At 47.5% G+C, this 23,086-nt stretch overlaps 1 protein-coding gene across 2 annotated transcripts in view; it reads right to left on the bottom strand.

Annotated features, from left to right (window-relative positions):
• The window catches only part of LOC144509045 (receptor-type tyrosine-protein phosphatase H-like), a 105,303-nt gene that overhangs the window by 66,828 nt on the left and 15,389 nt on the right, over positions 1-23,086 (bottom strand). For both annotated transcript variants that reach the window (XM_078237326.1, XM_078237327.1), the window contains exons 2-4: positions 14,717-14,744; positions 3,814-4,047; positions 2,162-2,434 (exon numbers count right to left, since the gene is read on the bottom strand). In XM_078237326.1, coding sequence (XP_078093452.1) covers positions 2,162-2,434; positions 3,814-4,047; positions 14,717-14,744 — 535 coding nt within the window. The remainder of the gene's footprint in view (positions 1-2,161; positions 2,435-3,813; positions 4,048-14,716; positions 14,745-23,086) is intronic.

The following is a 23,086-nucleotide window of genomic DNA, read 5'->3' as shown; positions in this document are numbered from 1 at the left end:
ACTTTCTCTGGCAGCTCATTCCATCCACGCACCATCCTCTGCGTGAAGAAGTTGCCCCTCCGGCCCCTTTTAAATCTTTCCCCCTCACCTTTAACCTATGCCCTCTAGTTTTCAATTCCCTGTACCCTGGGAAAAAGACTATGTGTGTCTCATCCTGTCTATTCCCCTCATGATTTCATACACCTCAGTAAGGTCACTCTTCATTCTCCTGCGTTCCAAGGAATGAATTCCCAGCCTGGCCAACCGCTCCCTATAATTCAGGCCCACTAATCCTGGCAACATCCTCGTAAATCCTCTTTGGGATACTGGTCTTTATTATCCGAGGCATTGAATATAAAGTTTAAAGTTTATTTGTTAATCTTACATCAACATTAATACTAAGGTTTGCATTAACACTGCAATGAAGTTACTGTGAAATTCCCCTAGTCGCCACAGTCCGGCGCCTGTTCGGGTCAATGCACCGAACCCGCACATCTTTGGAAATTCAGCATGTCAGCTACGACTCTCACCAACTTTTACAGATGCACCATAGAAAGCATTCTTTCTGGTTGTGTCACAGCTTGGTATGGCTCCTGCTCTGCCCAAGACTGCAAGGAACTACAAAAGGTCGTGAATGTAGCCCAAACAATCACGCAAACCCAGCCTCCCATCCATTGACTCTGTCTACACTTCCCGCTGCCTCGGCAAAGGAGCCAGCATGATTAAGGGCCCCACGCACCCCGGACATTCTCTCTTCCACCTTCTTCCCTCGGGAAAAAGACACAAAAGTCTGAGGTCACGTACCAACCGACTCAAGAACAGCATCTTCCCTGCTGCTGTCAGACTTTTAAATGGACCTACCTCGCACTAAGTTGATCCTTCTCTACACCCTAGCTATGACTGTAACACTACATTTTGCACTCTCTCCTTTCCTTCTCTATGAATGGTATTATTTTGTCTGTATAGCGCGCAAGAAACAATACTTTTCACTGTATGTCGATACATGTGACAATAATAAATCAAATCAAACTTCAGAATGTGGGAGGAAACCGGAGCACCCGGGGGAAACCCACGCAGACATGGGGAGAATGTGCAAACTCCACACAGACAGTATTCCGAGCCGGGAATCGAACCTAGGTCCCTGGTGCTATTGTGAAGTTGTACGAACTTAGTAAGGGCATGACGGGAAAATTGGTCAACTATTTGTTACAACATAAAGAACGGCTGACCAAAGCTATTTCAAAATGCCAGACCCCTGTAAGAGTTAATAAGGCTGTATGAGTAAATAAAACAAGATAAAGTCAGGGAGGAAGGAGTCACCGACCTCCTTCTGTTCCATCAAAGGACAAGATAAGGGTATGAATAATGGGACAAAGAGTTCTAGGAGGTCAGCAAGTTAAAACCTGATTAATGATATTGCTCACGATTCTATTACTAATCGAATTCCTGAATATGCTCTGGTCACGAAAACTGATAATGATTATGTATAAATACTGAACCGTTTCTCTGTGTAATTGCGGACTTGTGGAAGAATTAGCAGCTGTATCAACTGCTCTCTGACCTCAAGTCTCAGCCATATACTGCATGCAGTTATTAGTAAATAAATGTTTGTTATATTGACAAAACACATTTTGTAGAGTCTATCTTTCACAGTCAAGAAGCAGGAAAAGTTTCCACTTCAACACTATGAAGCAGCAGTGCTCACAACTGTGCTACTGTACCAAGCAGGGAGGTTATGATGGGAGCTGTATAAAACACTCATTGGGCCACAGCTAGAGTACTGTGTGCAGTTCTGGAAGCCATGCTATAGGAAGGATATGATTGCACTGGAGAAGGTGCAGAGGAGATTCACCAGAGTGTTGCCTGGGCTGGAGTGTTTCAGCTATGACGAGAGACTGGGTAGACTGAGTTCCTGAGGTTATAACCCCCAATTGATTATTTCCACCCACCCCCAACCACCACCCCCCCCCCCCCCCCCCCCCCCCACCACCATTCTGTTGCCAGGAGATACTCAAGCCAATTGCCCTGTCCCAATAATTGACCCCGACTGACATCAGTTATCACTGTGCAGGATGCGTTTGGACCCAGAATCCTCAGCTTTGTGTGTGTCTCAGCCTGTACCTGACGTTACCACCTTGAGTCCGCAGTGTCATGCCCCTTTAAGAGGAGGCGGATAACTCACTTGTGGTGCCTGTCACGATCTCAGGAGTACTCGTTGTGTTTTCAGGAGTGACTGACTTCACCGTCACGTTATACAGGACCCCAGGCTGCAGGCCTGTCACTTGGAAAGCATGCTCCCCCGGCCCGATAGAGTAGACCTTTTGTCCTGTATCATTCGTGACCGTGATCCTGTACGTGTATTGCGACTCTCTCCCGTCGTTGGGCACCGTCCAGTTTATTGCCAATGAGTTTGTTGTCCTGTTTAGCAGAGACAGATTGGTAACCGGTGAGGGATCTGTGAGCAGAAAGGCAGAGTGAGAGAGAGTTAATTCGAGTGAGTTATTCTCTGTCCTGTGGTTCAAGGTGTCTGGTCCCCTTTAGGTGTTGTCAGGAGTTATGGGGCAACCCTACAATCAGACATCAGAAGGGCCTCAGCGACAGATATTCTGGCGTAAATCACATCTGATACATAATGGATAAAAACATGCATAATGTCTATATACTCTGCAGGACAAAGGCAATATCTCTCAGAGGTACCACCTACCGGCTAACACTTTAAACTGAAGCCCATTCTGATGGTTTCAATGATTTAAAAAATCCTATGGCGCTTCCCAAAGTGGCACTGGGAATTCTCCCTGGCCAATATAACCGTCTCAAGCGATGTCTCCATTCTTTCTCGTTACTTTGGAATTGTCACTTTGTGGCTATGATGGCATCAAAGGAGCAACAAGTATTTATTGATAAGAGGACTTAGTACAGGGGTTTGCAGCCTTTGGCTGCCCCAGGGCAGCACGGTGGCACAGTGGTTAGCACTGCTGCCTCTCCGCGCCAGGGACCGGGTTCAATTCCGGCCTCGGGTGATTGTCGGTGTGCAGTTTGTACATTCTCCCTGTATCGGCATGTGTTTCCTCCAGATGCTCCGGTTTCCTCACACAATCCAAAGATGTGCAGGTTAGGTGGGATTGGCCATGCTAAATTACCCCTTAGTGTCCAAAGATGTGCAGGTTAGGTGGGATTGGCCATGCTAAATTGCCCCTTAGTGTCCAAAGATGTGCCGGTTAGGTGGGATTGGCCATGCTAAATTGCCCCTTAGTGTCCAAAGATGTGCCGGTTAGGTGGGATTGACCTTGGGGGAGAGGGCCTGGGTGAGATGCTCTCTCAGAGAGTCGGTGTGTACTCGATGGGCTGAGTGGCCTCTTCCCCATTGTAGGGATTCTATGAGAAAGTGTAATTTTAGCCTGGATGGAGCTGTGTTTCTCACTGAAGGGGAACAGATGGTGCCAGGTTCAGAGGCCTTTATCAATGCCGTGCTCCAGGGTGATGCCAGAGCAACTCATTCCCACAATGCATTGTACAATGACAGGCTTGACCTCAGGCTTGACATTGCCCTCTTCTGATGTCAAAACATGACTCTCATGAGGAGAGTCTCCACGAGTGTGGTGAACCATCGTTGGCACAGTGGTTAGCACTGTGTCTAAATTGATGTGCATCAACGAGTGAGACCTCTGACTGATCCCTTTCCTCCTGTAGGGTCCTTGAATGTTACCAATCAGCTGAGCCCAGACATAGAACCAAGGGTGTAATTTTGGGAGGATTGGGGAGCGAGGAGGAAGCGAGGAGGAAGTGAGGGTTTCCTCACGCAATGTTTTGACTTGCACCTCATTGCAAACTTACTTGTTGTCCCTGGTTGAGTAGACATGGACGAACAGTTTACATATTCAACCTGAATGGAAACGTTATACTTCATCCCTTGCTCAAGGCCACTGAATATAACATGGCCGCTGCTCTCGTTTGATGTCCTCACGACTCCCCTTAAAGTCAAATTAATCAGTTGAAAATCTTCGGTCAGATTGCTCCAAGTGACTTCCAGGGCGGTCGTGTTAACAGGAACGATGGAGACGATTGTGTCTGGTAGAGCAACGAAAGAAATGTCGTTAAAAACTATTTGTATATTCATGAGTTTTTCTTCACAATGAATCACCATGAGGGGACTTCCCCCCTCCCACCCCCAAAAGGCCACAAGATGTATAATTAGTTATAATTCGCTGAAGTGTTCAAAATGCGCTCTACTGAAAGACAAAGTGAAACTCAAACTGGATTAGCATGACACACTTCCTTCCAGTAAGAAGTCTCACAACACCAGGTTAAAGTCCAACAGGTTTATTTGGAATCACGAGCTTTCGGAGTGCTGCTTCTTCCTCAGGTGAGTGGAGAGGTAGACCATAGAATCAGAGAATCCGACAGTGAAGAAGGAGGCCATTCGGCCCATTGAGACTGCACTGATCACAATTCCACCCAGACTCTATCCCTATAACCCCCATGCATTTACACTAGCTAGTCCCCCTGATACTAAGGGGCAATTTTAGCATTCGATTCCCAGCTTGGGTCACTGTCTGTGTGGAGTTTGCACATTCTCCATGTGTCTGCGTGGTATTCCTCCGGGTGCTCCGGTTTCTTCCCACAGTCCAAAGATGTACAGATTAGGTGGATTGGCCATGCTAAATTGCCCCTTAGTGTGAGGGGGATTAAAACGTTTTAAAGTTTATTTATTAGTCAAAGTAGGCTTACATTAACACTGCAATGAAGTTACTTTGAAAATCCCCCAGTCGCCACACGGCGCCTGTTCAGGTACACTGAGGGAGAATTTAGCATGGCCATTTCACCTAACCAGCATATCTTTGGACTGTGGGAGGACACCGGAGCACCCGGAGGAAACCCACGCAGACACGGGGAGAATGTGCAAACTCCATGCAGACAGTAACCCAAGCCAGGAATTGAACCCGGGACCCTGGCGCTGTGAGGCAGCAGTGCTAACCACTGTGCCACCGTGTCACCCCTGTGCATACAAGTAAATACAGGGTAAATACGTGGGGTCACGGGGATAGGGGCTGGGTGGGATTGTTGTTGGTGCAGGCTCGATGGGCCAAATGGCCTCCTTCTGCACTGTAGGGATTGGCCATGCTAAATTGCCCCTTAGGGATTAGGAGGTTAAATACATGGGGTTACGAGGATAGTGCCTGGGTGGGACCTGAAGTGCCTGATGGCCTTCTTCTATATTGTAGGATTCTTTGCTTTGAAATCCTCTCACAGTCTCATCTCTCCCTATCATTGTAACTTTTCCCAGCCCTGCAGCCCTCCTCACCACATCTACCCCCCCAAATCCCACCCTCCCCAAAATCCCACCCTCCGAAATTCCACCCCCCGAAACTCCACCCCCAAAACCCCACCCCCCAGAAACCCCAGCCCCCTGAAACCCCACCCCCTGAAACCCCACCCCCTGAAACCCCACCCCCTGAAACTCCACCCCCCAAAACCCCAACCCCCAAAACCCCATCCCGCCGGTTCACTGCACTCTGACGATTCTGGCTTCTTGAGCATTTCCGATTTTCTGAAACTCTGGAATTCCCTTCCTAACCAGATGGGTGGAATTTTCCCGTCCCGTTTGCCACGGGAATCGTAGTGGGCGGGACACGGACCGTGCAAAGGAGCGTTGATATTGGGCGGGATTTCCCATCCTCGGGGCAAGTGCGGCTGGAAAATCCTGCCCGATACAGAGTCACAAGGGTTTACAGCACGGAAACTGGCCCTTTGGCCCAACTTGTCCATGACGCCCCTTTTTTTTTAACCACTAAGCTAGTCCCGATTGCCCGTGTTTGGCCCATATCCCTCTATACCCATCGTACCCATGTAACTGTCTAAATGCTTTTTAAAAGACAAAATTGTACCCGCCTCTACTACTACCTCTGGCAGCTTGTTCCAGACACTCGCCACCCTCTGTGTGAAAAAATTGCCCCTCTGGACACTTTTGTATTTCTCCCCTCTCACCTGAAACCTATGCCCTCTAGTTGTAGACTGTCCTACCTTTTGGAAAAGATGTTGCCTATCTAGCTGATCTATGCCCCTCATTATTATATAGACCTCTATAAGATCACCCTTCAACCTCCTACGCTCCAGGGAAAAAGTCCCAGTCTGTCCAGCCTCTCCTAGTAACTCAAACCATCAAGTCCCGGTAGCATCCTAATAAATCTTTTCTGCACTCTTTCTGGTTTAAAAATATCCTTTCGATAATAGGGTGACCAGGACTGTACACAGATATGTCTGCCTTGCTATCTCAGCCACCTCTTTCAGGCCTCTTAAGGCCTACCATTATGACCAAGCTTTTGGCAACCACCTCATTCTGTGGCTTGGTGCCAAATCGTGTTTGATAACTGTTTCTGTAAAGCATTTCAGGGCGTTTTATTATAGAAAGGTAAATTGCTATTGTAAAACTCTGGAACCTGACCCTCCTGTCACTGGGAACCTTCCTATTTGGTTACTCTATGTAAGTTTTACCTTCACAGTTTTGACCAGTCCACCAAAGTCTTTCTCTACCCATTGCCTGCTCCAGGGTATACAATCCCAACCCTGTGTTAACATTTATTCAGTGCTTAAGTTAATTTTAAAAGAAAGATAATGATACAAAGAAACACTGCTGCACAGATACAGGGCGGGAGTCAATTTTCTCTCAAACTTCCCACAAGGTCATGAAATCGCTGCGATAACAGGATTTGATAGATTAACAACAATAAAAGTGGTAAGAAAGGCTTTCCATTGCTTTTTCTCTGGGCTGGTTCCACATTCTTACGTCTTCTGCATCATAGCATGGGTAATATGTTTAATTACGAGCTTAAATTTCAACTACATCTCAAAATAGGGCTTCAGGACAGAAGATCAGGCTAGTATTTCGGTGCTTACACTGAACAAACGTCAAAGAAGATGCCATTAAAAATGTTGGCTATTGGTTCATTCCATGGGCGGCATGGTGGCACAGTGGTTAGCACTGCTGCCTCACAGCGCCAGGGACTCTGATTTGATTCCAGCCTTGGGTCACTGTCTGTGTGGAGTTTGCACGTTCTCCCCATGTCTGCGTGGGTTTCCTCCGGGTGCTCTGGTTTCCTCCCACAGACCAAAGATGTGCTAGTTAGGTTGACTGGCCATGCTAAGTTGCCCCTTAGTGTCCAAAGATGTGTAGGTTAGGTGGATTGGCCATGCTAAATTGTCCCTTAGTGTCCAAAGGTATGCAGGTTAGGTGGATTAGCCATGCTAAATTGTCTCCTTAGTGTCCAAAGATGTGCAGGTTAGGTGGATTGGCTTGCTAAATTGCCCCTTAGTGTCCAAAGATATGTAGGTTAGGTGGATTGGGTTATGCTACATTGTCTCCTTAGTGTCCAAAAATGTGTAGGCTAGGTGGATTGACCGTGCTAAATCACCCCTTAGTGTCCAAAGATGTGTAGGTTAGGTGTATTGGTTATGCGACATTGTCTCCTTAGTGTCCAAAATGTGTAGATAGGTGGATTGGCCATGGTAAATATATGGTGTCGTGGGGTTAGGGCAGGTGTTGGGCCTGGGTAAGATGCTCTGTCGTAGAGTCGGTGCAGACTCGATGGGCCGAATGACCTCTTTCTGCACTGCAGGAATTCTACAATTCAATTTAAGTATATTTATTAGTGTCACAAGTAGGCTTTCATTAACACTACAATGAAGTTACTGTGAAAATCCCCTAGTCGCCACACTCCAGCGCCTGTTCGGGGACACTGAGGGAGAATTTAGCACGGCCAATGCAATCTAACCAGCACGTCTTTCAGACTGTGGGAGGAAACCGGAGCACCCGGAGGAAACCCACGCAGACACGGGGAGAACGTGCAGACACTGCACAGACAGTGACCCGAGGCCGGGAATCGAACCCAGGTCCCTGGCGCTGTGAGGCAGCAGCGCTAACCCACTGTGTCACCGTGCCGCCCCATTTCTGCCACGCCTACTCACTTGGAGGCGTCATATCTCATCAGTTTACCTCAGATCCAAGCACTCCCTCTTGGCATCCGGTCTCAAAATTTAGTTTTAAGGTCAGATTTGATGTCATTAGGTCGGGTGTGACCAGGGCTGATGATGTCAATTCCCATTCACAATACAATGTTAACGTTACTATGCGGCGTTCCTCTTCAAGAAAGACCTTTTGTTTTACAGAGCTTGATATTGATGTGGGTGGGCAGTCCTTCCAATACTCACCAAGACAGAACGGGCACTTGGACCACTCTGCACACTCGCTATTATTCATTCGTGGGACATGGGCATCGCTGGCTGGGCCAGCATTTATTACCCATCCCCAGTTGCCTTGGAGGGCAGTTGAGAGTCAACCGCATTGCTGTGGCTCTGGAGTCACATGTAGGCCAGACCGGGTAAGAACGGCAGATTTCCTTTCCATGTGAGCCAGGTGGGTTTTTCCGATAATCGGCAAAGGTTTTATGGTCATCAGTAGATTCTTAATTCCAGATATTTTTAATTGAATTCAAATTCCACCAGCTGCCGTGGCGGGATTCGAACCCGGGTCTCCAGGACATTAGCTGAGTTTCTGGATTACTAATCTAGCAATAATACCACCAGGCCATCGCCTCCCCAACTAGGTCTGAACAGCTACTGTGACCCGTGCAGAGCTGAGACATTAGCGAATGGGTTGGTTAACAGGCTCAACTGAGGAACATCCATTGTTATTCAGAGGCGAGGCACAAATCATTGGCAAACATGGACACCCTCATAACTCCATTTATCCAACTCAACATTTTCCTATTGGTAAATATAATCTCCCTGAGGAACTTCCAATCAATGGGTTTCCTGTGCTGGTTGCCATGGTGTTTTCACCATGTGAAAGTCCATCAGTTATAAATCCCAGTGTTATATTTTTTGCCTGTATTTTATGTGACCAGGAGAAGATTTTCCTTGAATCAATGTTGCACAATTAGACAAAGTTTAGAAAGGCATTTACTGGCAAACATACACCCGTCATTTAATTGAACCAGGAGGATAGGGGGTGAGTGGGGAGACAGCCATGTTAATGTCACTGGGCTAGTTATCCAGAATCCCCAGGCTAAATGTCTGGGGGACACGGGACACAGCAGCTGGTGAAATTTAAATTCAATTGAGTGAAATTTGGAATTGAAAGCGCCTTTCAGTGCACGGTGGCACAGTGGGTTAGCACTGCTGCCTCACAGCGCCAGGGACCCGAGTTCGATTCCCGGCTTGGGTCACTGTCTGTGCAGAGTCCGCACATTCTCCCCATGTCTGCGTGGGTTTCCTCCGGGTGCTCCGGTTTCCTCCCACAGTTCGAAAGACTGGTTAGGGTGCATTGGCCGTGCTAAATTCTCCCTCAGTGTAACCCGAACAGACGCCGGAGTGTGGCGACGAGGGGATTTTCACAGTAACTTCATTGCAGTGTTAATGTATGCCTACATGCGACTAATAAATAAACTACTACTAAGAGTGACCTTGACAACTGTCATCGATTGCTGTTAAAATCCATCTGGTTCACTCATGTCCCCTTTAGGGAAGGAAATCTGCCGTCCTTACCCTGTCTGGCCTACATGTGACTCCAGAGCCACAGCAATGTGGTTGATTCATAACTGCCCTCCCGAAATTGCCCAGCAAACCATTTAGTTCAAGGGGTGATTAGGGATGGGTAATAACTTAGGATGGTACGGCAGCGCTGGTTAGCACTGCTGCCTCACGGTGCCAGAGACCTGGGTTCGCATCCGGCCTCGGATGACTGTCTGTGTGGAGTCTGCACGTTCTCCCCGTATCCACATGGATTTCCTCTGGATGCTCCGGTTTCCTCCCACAGCTCTCCAAAGATGTGCAGTTTAGGTGGATCGGCCATTCTAAATTACCCCTTAGTGTCCAAAGATGTGTGGGTTAGGCGGATTGGCCGTGCTAAATTGCCCCTTAAAGTTAGGGGGAGCTAGCAGGATAAATACGTGGAGTTACGGGGATGCGGGATGGGTGGGATTGTTGTCAGTGCAGGCCCGATGGGCTGAATGGCCTCCTTCTGCACTGTAGGGATTCTATGAGTCGAATGAAATCTGGAATTATAAAGTTAGTCTCAGTAATGGTGACCATGACAACTATCATCGATTGTCGTAAAAATGTCTGGAATTAAGAATCTACTGATGACCATGAAACCATTGTCGATTGTCGGGAAAACCCACCTGGTTCACTAATGTCCCTTCAGGGAAGGAAATCTGCCGTCCTTACCTGGCCTGGCCTACATGTGATTCCAAACCTTCAGCAATGTAGCTGATTCTTAACTGCCCCTCTGAAATGGCCGAGCAAGACACTTGCTGGAATTTTACTGCCTTGCTTGCTCGAGGCTCGTTAGATTCTGCCCAAGGCCAACCGGGAATGCCGTTCTGCGAGCCTCGCCTGCCCCGGAATCGGGGCGGGCGTGCTGGTAAAATTCCGGCAACTCATAGATCATAGAACATAGAACAGTACAGCACAGAACAGGCCCTTCGGCCCACGATGTTGTGCCGAGCTTTGTCTGAAACCCAGATCAAGCTATTTCCTCCCTATCATCCCAAAGTACTCCATGTACCTATCCAATAGCTTCTTAAATGTTCCTAAAGTGTCTGACTCCACTATTCCTGCAGGCAGTCCATTCCACACCCCAACCACTCTCTGAGTAAAAAACCTACCTCGGACATCCTTCCTATATCTCCCACCATGAACCCTATAGTTATGCCCCTGTAGTTACCGCTCCATTCGCCCGAGGAAATAATCATTGAACGTTCACTCTATCTCTCCCCCTCATCATCTTGTAAACCTCTATCAAGTCCCCTCTCAACCTCCTCCGCTCCAAAGAGAAAAGCCCCAGTTCCCTCAACCTTTCCTCATAAGACCTACCGTCCAAACCAGGCAGCATCCTGGTAAATCTCCTCTGCACTCTTTCCAGTGTCTCCACATCCTTCTTATAGTGAGGTGACCAGACTGCACGCAATATTCCAAATGTGGTCACACCAAGGTCCTATACAGTTGCAGCATAACCCCACGGCTCTTAAACTCAAACCCCCTGTTAATGAACGCCAACACACTATAGGCCTTCTTCACGGCTCTATCCACTTGAGTGGCAACCTTCAGAGATCTGTGGATATGAACCTCAAGATCTCTCTGTTCCTCCACATTCTTCAGAACCCTACCAGAACTCAGTTCAAGGACAAGCTGCCATGTCCACATCTCATGAATGAATTTTTAATAATAATATCGAATCTACAGAGAGTCCATTTTTACTTCAGAGGCGAGGCACAAATCATTGGCAAACATGAACACCCTCACAACTCCATTTATCTCACTCAAAATTCCTATTGGTTAATACAATCGCACTGAGGAACTTCCAACCAATGGGTTGCCAAGGGAGATCTTGAACTTGGTGGGTTGATGGGACATGGCGCCTGTAAGTCAGTCATGCAAATGGTCGGACAAGTGAGGAACTATCTCAGCCACCGGTGTTGCTGGCTCTTTCGATTTCAGGCAGTGTGGGAAGTAAGCTTGGTGAACAAACTTAGAGATGTTTGACGTTAGTCACGGCGAGTGAACGGAAAAACATAAATGAGTCATGTTCCAGGTAGCTCAGGGACAGCTAACCTGTTAATCAGTTGAGTCTATTGGGATAGAGGCAGCAACTCAATGGAAAAATATATTCTGTTTACGTTCATTTGTTCCACGTAGACACACCTGATCAACCCCTCTCACTGGGTTCCTTTTCAGTTCATTTCCCAGACAGGAGAACACACGTGGAAACATATTCACAGTCATAGGATCCACTACACGTCGCAAGGGTCATGCTAGTGTAGAATCCATAGAATCCATACAGTGCAGAAGGTGGCCATCCGGCCATCGATCCGACACCAACCACAATCCAACCCAGGCCCCATCCCTGTAACCCCATATATTTACCCTGCTAATCCCCCTGACACTAAGGGTCAATTTAGCATGGCCAATCATCTTAACCCGCATATCTTTGGAATGTGGGAGGAAACCGGAGCACCCGGAGGAAAACCACGCAGACACGGGGAGAACGTGCAAACTCCACACAGACAGTGACCCGAGGCCGGAATTGAACCCGGGTTCCTGGTGATGTGAGGTAGCTGTGCTAACCACTGTGCCACCGTGCCGCCCCCCCCAGTAGACCAGGGAGAGGCGATGGCCGAGTGGTATTATCGCTGGACTATTAAATCCAGAAACTCAGCTAATGTTCTGGGGACCCGGGTTCGAATCCCGTCACGGCAGATGGTGGAATTTGAATTCAATTTTAAAAATCTGGAATTAAGAATCTACTGATGACCATAAAGCCATTGTCGATTGTTGGAAAAACCCATCTGGTTCACTAATGTCCCTTTAGGGAAGGAAATCTGCCATCCTTACCCGGTCTGGCCTACATGTGACTCCAAACCCACAGCAATGTGGTTGATTCTTAAATGCCCTCAGCGATGGGCAATAAATACTGGCCAGCCAACCACCAATCAAAAAAAAAGAGCTTTAGAGATGATTTCAGGGATCCAATTCGACCCACTACCAAAATTCCTCACACACAACATCATCCACCATAAGTGACCGTGTTGATTGATATGAATAGAACAAAAAACAAAGAACAAAGAAAATTACAGCACAGGAACAGGCCCTTCCACCCTCCAAGCCTGCACCGACCATATTCCCCGTATGAAATAAAACCTTCCAGGAACCATATCCCTCTATCCCCATCCTATTCATGTATTTGTCAAGACGTCCCTTAAAAGTCACTATCGTATCTGCTCCCACTAGCCCCCCCCCCCCCACCCCCCAACCCCCGGCAGCAAGTTCCAGGCACCCACCACCCTCTGTGTGAAAAACATGCCTCGTACATCTCCTTTAAACCTTGCCCCTCGCACCTTAAACCTATGCCCCCTTAGTAATTGACTCTTCCACCCTGGGAAAAAGCTTCTGACTATCCACTCTGTCCATGCCCCTCATAATCTTGTAGACTTCTATCAGGTCTCCCCTCAACCTCCGTCGTTCCAGTGAGAACAAACCAAGTTTCTCCAACCTCGCCTCATAGCTAAAGCCCTCCATACCAGGCAACATCCTGGTAAATCTTTCCTGTACCTTCTCCAAAGCCTCTTCATCCTTCTCATACCCATGGCTGGCCAGGGCATTCCCAAGGGTGTAGTGGGCCTGCCTCAGGTAAGCTTCGTTGCAATTGGCACTGTTCACAGTGCTTGCCCAGGCTCTCAATATTGGCATTAGTGCCAGGCCACCAGACATAACTTCTGGCGAGCATCTTCATCTTCGAGATGTCGAGATGAACACGATGTAATTCCAATAGAAGTAGCTCTCTGTTGGGTACAGGGACAATGACTCATGCTCTCCAGAGAAGGATGCCATCCTGACAACTCAATTCATCCTTGCGGGTAATCCATCATAGAATCCCTACAGAAGTATATCTTAAAGCGTGCGCCTCTTTTGGACACTAAGGGGCAATTTAGCATGGCCAATCCACCTAACCTGCACATCTTTGGACACTAAGGGGCAATTTAGCATGGCCAATCCACCTAACTTGCACATCTTTGGACACTTAAGGGACAATTTAGCATGGCCAATCCACCTAACCTGCACATCTTTGGATACTAAGTGGCAATTTAGCATGGCCAATCCACCTAACCTGCACATCTTTGGACACTAAGGGGCAATTTAACATGTCCAATCCACCTAACTTGCACATCTTTGGACACTAAGGGGCAATTTAGCCTGGTCAATCCACCTAACCTGCACATCTTTGGACACTAAGGGGCATTTTAGCATGGCCAATCCACCTAACCTGCACATCTTTGGACACTGAGAGACAATTTAGCATGGCCAATCCACCTAACCTGCACATCTTTGGACACTGAGAGACAATTTAGCATGGCCAATGAATCCCTACAGATGTGCAGGTTAGGTTCATAGAAATCATAGAAACCCTACAGTGCAGAAGGAGGCCATTCGGCCCATCGAGTCTGCACCGACCACAATCCCACCCAGGCCCTACCCCCACACATTTACCCGCTAATCTCTCTAACCTACACATCCCAGGACTCTAAGGGGCAATTTTTAACCTGGCCAATCAACCTAACCCGCACATCTTTGGACTGTGGGAGGAAACCGGAGCACCCGGAGGAAACCCACGCAGACACGAGGAGAATGTGCAAACTCCACACAGACAGTGACCCGACCCGGGAATCGAACCCGGGACCCTGGAGCTGTGAAGCAGCAGTGCTAACCACTGTGCTACCGTGCCGCCCAGGTTGATTGGCCATGCTAAATTGTCCCTTAGTGACAGGTGGACTATGGGGTAAATACATGGGGTTACAGAGATAGTGTCGGGGTGGGTTGTCGGTGCAAGTTTAATGGGCTGAATGGCCTCCTTCTGCACTGTGGGGATTCTACGATTCTTTCCTTCTCCCTTATGTACTCTATGAATGGTATGCTTTGTCTGTAGAGCAATGCAAGATACAATACTTTTCACTGTATCGCATTACATGTGATAATAAATGAGAGAATTGCTCATGTAGCATTGTGAAAAGTTGCAGTGCCTGATCAAACCAATGTCGCTTTGCTACCAGATCACTTTAGCCTGAAGTTAGAATGTTAGCTTTGCAAGAAATCAGTTAACATGAAAAGGACAAACAGAATATTGAGCAGAGCAATCTAACAGAATACTTATCAAATATTCAAATGTAAAGAAAACTGTGGGACTCACTTGAACAATTGCTGCTGCCAATGACCTCCTGTTGAGAAAGAATATGCATTAGTAAAGGGATAGTACAGAAAGCATTACATTGACTTTTCAAAAGCTTCATTCCTTAAATGATCGATTTTTCCCAAATTCCTGATCATTGGAAATCTTCCCCTTCCGACTCCTCTATTTTCCAGTCCCTCTCCTCCCTCTCCCTCCCAATTCCCCCCTTCTTTATTCTCGCACCCCATTCCTTCCTTCCCTCCCTCCCTCCCTCCCTCCCTCCCTCCCTCTCATTTCTCCTCCCTCCCTCATTCCTCTCTCAGCTGCCTTCATTTCCTCCCTTTTCCCTCCCTCCCCCCTCATCTCTCCTCCCTCCTTCATTCTCCCTCAACCTCCCTCATTTCCTCCCTTCTCCCTCCGTCATTCCACCTCCGCCCCCTCACCCTTTCCCCTCACTCCTCTCCCACATTCTGGCATGTTCTGTTGGCGGAAGTGGGCTGGAAGGTGGGAGACACTCTTGGAGGGTAAGTGGGGCTACTTTATGGCAGGGCTCCACGTTGGAGAAATGGGAAAGAGAGTGGTGTAGCTGGTGATGTCACTGGACTAGCAATCCAAAACCAGGCCAATGCTCTGGGGGACATGAGTTCAAATCTCGCCATGGCAGCTGGTGGAATTAGAATTTGCAATTTTTACAGATGCACCATAGAAAGCATTCTTTCTGGTTGTATCACAGTTTGGTATGGCTCCTGCTCTGCCCAAGACCACAAGGAACTACAAAGGGTTGTGAACGAAGCCCAGTCCATCACGCAAACCAGCCTCCCATCCATTGAATCTATCTACACTTCCCGCTGCCTCGGAAAAGCAGCCAGCATAATCAAGGACCCCACGCACCCCAGACATTCTCTCTTCCGCCTTCTTCCGTGGGGAAAAAGATACAAAAGTCTGAGGTCACGTACCAACCGACTCAAGAACAGCTTCTTCCCTGCTGCCACCACACTATTGAATGGATCTACCTTGCATTAAGCTGATCTTTCTCTACACCCTAGTTATCACTGTAACATTCTGCACTCTCTAGTTTCCTTCTTTATGAATGGTATGCTTTGCCTGTATTGCACACAAGAAACAGTACTTTCCACTGGACACTAATACATGTGATAATAATAAATCAAATCAAATCAAATCTAGATTACTAAATCTAGAATTATAAAACTAGTCTTGATTATGGAAACCATGACGACTATCATCGATTGTCGGAAAAACCCATCTGGTTCACTAATGTCCCTTTAGGGAAGGAAATCTGCCGTCCTTACCCGGTCTGGCCTACATGTGACTCCAGAGCCACAGCAATGTGGTTGCCTCTCAACTGTCCTCGGGCAACTAGGAACGGGCAATAATTTCTGACCAGCCAGTGGCACCCATGTCCCACGAATGAATTTTAAAAAGATAATGAAATTTGAACTCAATAGAAATCTGACCATGAAATTATTGTCGATTGTTGGAAAAACCCATCTGGTTCACTAATGTCCTTTAGGGAAGGAAATTTGCCATCCTTACCCGGTCTGGCCTTTATGTGACTATCAGACCCAGGTAAGGTTGGCAGATTTCCTTGTCATGACCTCAACAAAGCCTATGAGGCTGGCCTCTTGGAGTATGAGCTTCCTAATTGCAGAAATGATTAGAGTATGAGCTTCCTAATTGCAGAAATGATTAGAGTATGAGCTCCCTGATTGAGGTAATAATTAGAGTGTGAGATCCCTGATTAAGGCAATGATTGGAGTATGGGCTCCCTGATTGAGGTAATGATTGGAGTTTGAGCTCCCCGATTGAGGTACCGAGACTGGAGAATTGGGCACGCAGTCAAATCTCCATTCACCGCAACGGGTCTGGAAAATCCCACCCGTAGGCGAGCTCCGAGAATCTCGGTCATTGTTGTGATTATGTAACATAATCACAGGATTTGGAATATATTCAGTGATATAGGCAGTGGTTTATACATTTTAGTCTTTCATGGGATGTGGATGTCGCTAGGTAAGGCCCAGCATTTGTAGCCCATCCCTGATTTCCCTTGGACTGAGTGCTTTGCCAGCCCATTTCAGAGGGGCAGTTAACCACACGGCTGCAGGAATGAATTAAAAACAACGCTCATTAAATATGCACTTGTGAGGGTAAATAATTCCTCAGAGGTCGGTGTCCTTTCACCAGATTCCCTTTATTTACAAACTCAATTGCACTCCCAAGACTGCTTCAGGGACACAATCAGAATCCAGAGGGTCAGTAGCCATGACACTCCTCAATATATACACATGTGAGACTCTCTGATTGGACAAGCAACCATTACCTCAACCAGGGAGCTCATGCTCCAATCATGAAATGCTAAATTGTCCCCTTAGTGTCCACAGATGTGCAGGTTAGATGGATTGGCCAAGCTAAATTGTCACTTAGTGTCCAAAGATGTGTACGTTAGGTGGATTGGCCATGCTAAATTGCCCCTTAATGTCCCAAGATGTGTACGTTAGGTTGATTGACCATGATAAATTGCACCTTAGTTTCCCAAAGTGGATAGGTTAGGTGGATTGGCCATGCTAAATTGGCCCTTAGTGTCCCAAGATGTGCCTCTTAATGTTCAAGGATGTCAAGGTTAGGTGTATTAACAGTGTAAGTATATTGAGTTAAGCCGATAGAATCTGGGTATGATGCTCTGTCGAAGACTCAGTGCAGACTCGATGGGCCGAATTAATGCTTCTGCACTGTAGCGATTCTATGATTCTAATCCAATTCTAATACTTCAGCTTAAATGACGGCAGTCAGCGCTGTAGTTGGAAGTCATGTGACAGTCTGCTGATTCAAACCACAAGCTAAACGTTAACAGAATGTTTTCTGATGATGCAAGGGCATGTCCCAGTATAGTACAAACCAAAGGGCATGCCTCAGTGTATTACTAACCAAAGGGCATGTCCCAGTATAGTACTAACCAAAGGGCATGTCTCAGTGTATTACTAACCAAAGGGCATGTCCCAGTGTATTACTAACCAAAGGGCATGTCCCAGTGTAGTACTAACCAAAGGGCATGCCTCAGTGTATTACTAACCAAAGGGCATGTCCCAGTGTATTACTAACCAAAGGGCATGTCCCAGTGTAGTACTAACCAAAGGGCATGTCCCAGTGTAGTACTAACCAAAGGGCATGTCTCAGTGTAGTACAAAGCAAAGGGCATGCCTCAGTGTATTACTAACCAAAGGGCATGTCCCAGTGTATTACTAACCAAAGGGCATGTCCCAGTGTAGTACTAACCAAAGGGCATGCCTCAGTGTATTACTAACCAAAGGGCATGTCCCAGTGTATTACTAACCAAAGGGCATGTCCCAGTGTAGTACTAACCAAAGGGCATGTCCCAGTGTAGTACTAACCAAAGGGCATGTCCCAGTGTAGTACTAACCAAAGGGCATGTCCCAGTGTAGTACTAACCAAAGGGCATGTCCCAGTGTAGTACTAACCAAAGGGCATGTCCCAGTGTAGTACAAACCAAAGGGCATGTCCCAGTGTAGCACTAACCAAAGGGCATGTCCCAGTGTAGTACTAACCAAAGGGCATGTCCCAGTGTAGTACAAACCAAAGGGCATGTCCCAGTGTAGTACTAACCAAAGGGCATGTCCCAGTGTAGTACTAACCAAAGGGCATGTCCCAGTGTAGTACAAACCAAAGGGCATGTCCCAGTGTAGTACTAACCAAAGGGCATGTCCCAGTGTATTACTAACCAAAGGGCATGTCCCAGTGTAGTACTAACCAAGGGGCATGTCCCAGTGTAGTACTAACCAAAGGGCATGCCTCAGTGTATTACTAACCAAAGGGCATGTCCCAGTGTAGTACAAACCAAAGGGCATGCCTCAGTGTATTACTAACCAAAGGGCATGCCTCAGTGTATTACTAACCAAAGGGCATGTCCCAGTGTAGTACTAACCAAAGGGCATGCCTCAGTGTATTACTAACCAAAGGGCATGCCTCAGTGTATTACTAACCAAAGGGCATGCCTCAGTGTATTACTAACCAAAGGGCATGTCCCAGTGTAGTACTAACCAAAGGGCATGTCCCAGTGTAGTACTAACCAAAGGGCATGTCCCAGTGTATTACTAACCAAAGGGCATGTCCCAGTGTATTACTAACCAAAGGGCATGTCCCAGTGTATTACTAACCAAAGGGCATGTCCCAGTGTAGTACTAACCAAAGGGCATGTCCCAGTGTATTACTAACCAAAGGGCATGTCCCAGTGTATTTCTAACCAAAGGGCATGTCCCAGTGTAGTACTAACCAAAGGGCATGTCCCAGTGTAGTACTAACCAAAGGGCATGCCTCAGTGTATTACTAACCAAAGGGCATGTCCCAGTGTAGTACTAACCAAGGGGCATGTCCCAGTGTAGTACTAACCAAAGGGCATGTCCCAGTGTAGTACTAACCAAAGGGCATGTCCCAGTGTAGTACAAACCAAAGGGCATGTCCCAGTGTAGTACTAACCAAAGGGCATGTCCCAGTGTAGTACTAACCAAAGGGCATGCCTCAGTGTATTACTAACCAAAGGGCATGTCCCAGTGTATTACTAACCAAAGGGCATGTCCCAGTGTAGTACTAACCAAAGGGCATGTCCCAGTGTATTACTAACCAAAGGGCATGTCCCAGTGTAGTACTAACCAAAGGGCATGTCCCAGTGTATTACTAACCAAAGGGCATGTCCCAGTGTAGTACTAACCAAAGGGCATGTCCCAGTGTATTACTAACCAAATGGCATGTCCCAGTGTATTACTAACCAAAGGGCATGTCCCAGTGTAGTACAAACCAAAGGGCATGTCCCAGTGTAGTACTAACCAAAGGGCATGTCCCAGTGTAGTACTAACCAAAGGGCATGCCTCAGTGTATTACTAACCAAAGGGCATGTCCCAGTGTATTACTAACCAAAGGGCATGTCCCAGTGTAGTACAAACCAAAGGGCATGTCCCAGTGTAGTACAAACCAAAGGGCATGTCCCAGTGTAGTACTAACCAAAGGGCATGTCCCAGTGTAGTACAAACCAAAGGGCATGTCCCAGTGTATTACTAACCAAAGGGCATGTCCCAGTGTAGTACAAACCAAAGGGCATGTCCCAGTGTAGTACTAACCAAAGGGCATGCCTCAGTGTATTACTAACCAAAGGGCATGTCCCAGTGTAGTACAAACCAAAGGGCATTTCCCAGTGTAGTACTAACCAAAGGGCATGCCTCAGTGTATTACTAACCAAAGGGCATGCCTCAGTGTATTACTAACCAAAGGGCATGCCTCAGTGTATTACTAACCAAAGGGCATGCCTCAGTGTATTACTAACCAAAGGGCATGTCCCAGTGTAGTACTAACCAAAGGGCATGTCCCAGTGTATTACTAACCAAAGGGCATGTCCCAGTGTAGTACTAACCAAAGGGCATGTCCCAGTGTAGCACTAACCAAAGGGCATGTCCCAGTGTAGTACTAACCAAAGGGCATGTCCCAGTGTAGTACTAACCAAAGGGCATGCCTCAGTGTATTACTAACCAAAGGGCATGTCCCAGTGTAGTACTAACCAAGGGGCATGTCCCAGTGTAGTACTAACCAAAGGGCATGTCCCAGTGTAGTACTAACCAAAGGGCATGTCCCAGTGTAGTACTAACCAAAGGGCATGCCTCAGTGTATTACTAACCAAAGGGCATGTCCCAGTGTATTACTAACCAAAGGGCATGTCCCAGTGTAGTACTAACCAAAGGGCATGTCCCAGTGTATTACTAACCAAAGGGCATGTCCCAGTGTATTACTAACCAAAGGGCATGTCCCAGTGTAGTACTAACCAAAGGGCATGCCTCAGTGTATTACTAACCAAAGGGCATGTCCCAGTGTATTACTAACCAAAGGGCATGTCCCAGTGTAGTACAAACCAAAGGGCATGTCCCAGTGTAGTACAAACCAAAGGGCATGTCCCAGTGTAGTACTAACCAAAGGGCATGCCTCAGTGTATTACTAACCAAAGGGCATGCCTCAGTGTATTACTAACCAAAGGGCATGCCTCAGTGTATTACTAACCAAGGGGCATGTCCCAGTGTAGTACAAACCAAAGGGCATGCCTCAGTGTAGTACTAACCAAAGGGCATGTCCCAGTGTAGTACTAACCAAAGGGCATGCCTCAGTGTATTACTAACCAAGGGGCATGTCCCAGTGTAGTACAAACCAAAGGGCATGCCTCAGTGTATTACTAACCAAAGGGCATGTCCCAGTGTAGTACTAACCAAAGGGCATGTCCCAGTGTAGTACTAACCAAAGGGCATGTCCCAGTGTATTACTAACCAAAGGGCATGTCCCAGTGTATTACTAACCAAAGGGCATGTCCCAGTGTAGTACTAACCAAAGGGCATGTCCCAGTGTATTACTAACCAAAGGGCATGTCCCAGTGTAGTACTAACCAAAGGGCATGTCCCAGTGTAGTACTAACCAAAGGGCATGTCCCAGTGTAGTACTAACCAAGGGGCATGTCCCAGTGTAGTACTAACCAAAGGGCATGTCCCAGTGTAGTACTAACCAAAGGGCATGTCCCAGTGTAGTACTAACCAAAGGGCATGTCCCAGTGGAGCATTAACCAAAGGGCATGTCCCAGTGTAGTACTAACCAAGGGGCATGTCCCAGTGTAGTACTAACCAAAGGGCATGTCCCAGTGTAGTACTAACCAAAGGGCATGTCCCAGTGTAGCATTAACCAAAGGGCATGTCCCAGTGTAGTACTAACCAAAGGGCATGTCCCAGTGTAGCACTAACCAAAGGGCATGTCCCAGTGTAGCATTAACCAAAGGGCATGTCCCAGTGTAGTACTAACCAAAGGGCATGTCCCAGTGTAGTACTAACCAAAGGGCATGTCCCAGTGTAGTACTAACCAAAGGGCATGTCCCAGTGTAGTACTAACCAAAGGGCATGTCCCAGTGTAGCACTAACCAAAGGGCATGTCCCAGTGTATTACTAACCAAAGGGCATGTCCCAGTGTAGCATTAACCAAGGGGCATGTCCCAGTGTAGTACTAACCAAAGGGCATGTCCCAGTGTAGCACTAACCAAAGGGCATGTCCCAGTGTATTACTAACCAAAGGGCATGTCCCAGTGTAGCATTAACCAAGGGGCATGTCCCAGTGTAGTACTAACCAAAGGGCATGTCCCAGTGTAGCACTAACCAAAGGGCATGTCCCAGTGTAGCACTAACCAAAGGGCATGTCCCAGTGTATTACTAACCAAAGGGCATGTCCCAGTGTATTACTAACCAAGGGGCATATCCCAGTGTAGTACTAACCAAGGGGCATGTCCCAGTGGAGCACTAACCAAAGGGCATGTCCCAGTGTAGTACTAACCAAAGGGCATGTCCCAGTGTAGTACTAACCAAAGGGCATGTCCCAGTGTAGTACTAACCAAAGGGCATGTCCCAGTGTAGTACTAACCAAAGGGCATGTCCCAGTGTAGCACTAACCAAAGGGCATGTCCCAGTGTAGTACTAACCAAAGGGCATGTCCCAGTGTAGCACTAACCAAAGGTCATGTCCCAGTGTAGTACTAACCAAAGGGCATGTCCCAGTGTATTACTAACCAAGGGGCATGTCCCAGTGTAGTACTAACCAAGGGGCATGTCCCAGTGGAGCATTAACCAAAGGGCATGTCCCAGTGTAGTACTAACCAAGGGGCATGTCCCAGTGTAGTACTAACCAAAGGGCATGTCCCAGTGTAGTACTAACCAAGGGGCATGTCCCAGTGTAGTACTAACCAAAGGGCATGTCCCAGTGTAGCACTAACCAAAGGGCATGTCCCAGTGTAGCACTAACCAAAGGGCATGTCCCAGTGTATTACTAACCAAAGGGCATGTCCCAGTGTATTACTAACCAAGGGGCATGTCCCAGTGTAGTACTAACCAAGGGGCATGTCCCAGTGGAGCACTAACCAAAGGGCATGTCCCAGTGTAGTACTAACCAAGGGGCATGTCCCAGTGGAGCACTAACCAAAGGGCATGTCCCAGTGGAGCACTAACCAAAGGGCATGTCCCAGTGTAGTACTAACCAAAGGGCATGTCCCAGTGTAGTACTAACCAAAGGGCATGTCCCAGTGTAGCACTAACCAAAGGGCATGTCCCAGTGTAGTACTAACCAAAGGGCATGTCCCAGTGTAGCACTAACCAAAGGGCATGTCCCAGTGTAGTACTAACCAAAGGGCATGTCCCAGTGTATTACTAACCAAGGGGCATGTCCCAGTGTAGTACTAACCAAGGGGCATGTCCCAGTGGAGCATTAACCAAAGGGCATGTCCCAGTGTAGTACTAACCAAGGGGCATGTCCCAGTGTAGTACTAACCAAGGGGCATGTCCCAGTGTAGTAC

Source organism: Mustelus asterias, chromosome 21 (genome assembly GCF_964213995.1).
Source record: "Mustelus asterias chromosome 21, sMusAst1.hap1.1, whole genome shotgun sequence".
Lineage (NCBI taxonomy): Eukaryota > Metazoa > Chordata > Chondrichthyes > Carcharhiniformes > Triakidae > Mustelus > Mustelus asterias.
The sequence above is the reverse complement of the archived record's forward strand: the minus strand, read 5'-3'. Positions and strand labels throughout refer to the sequence as shown.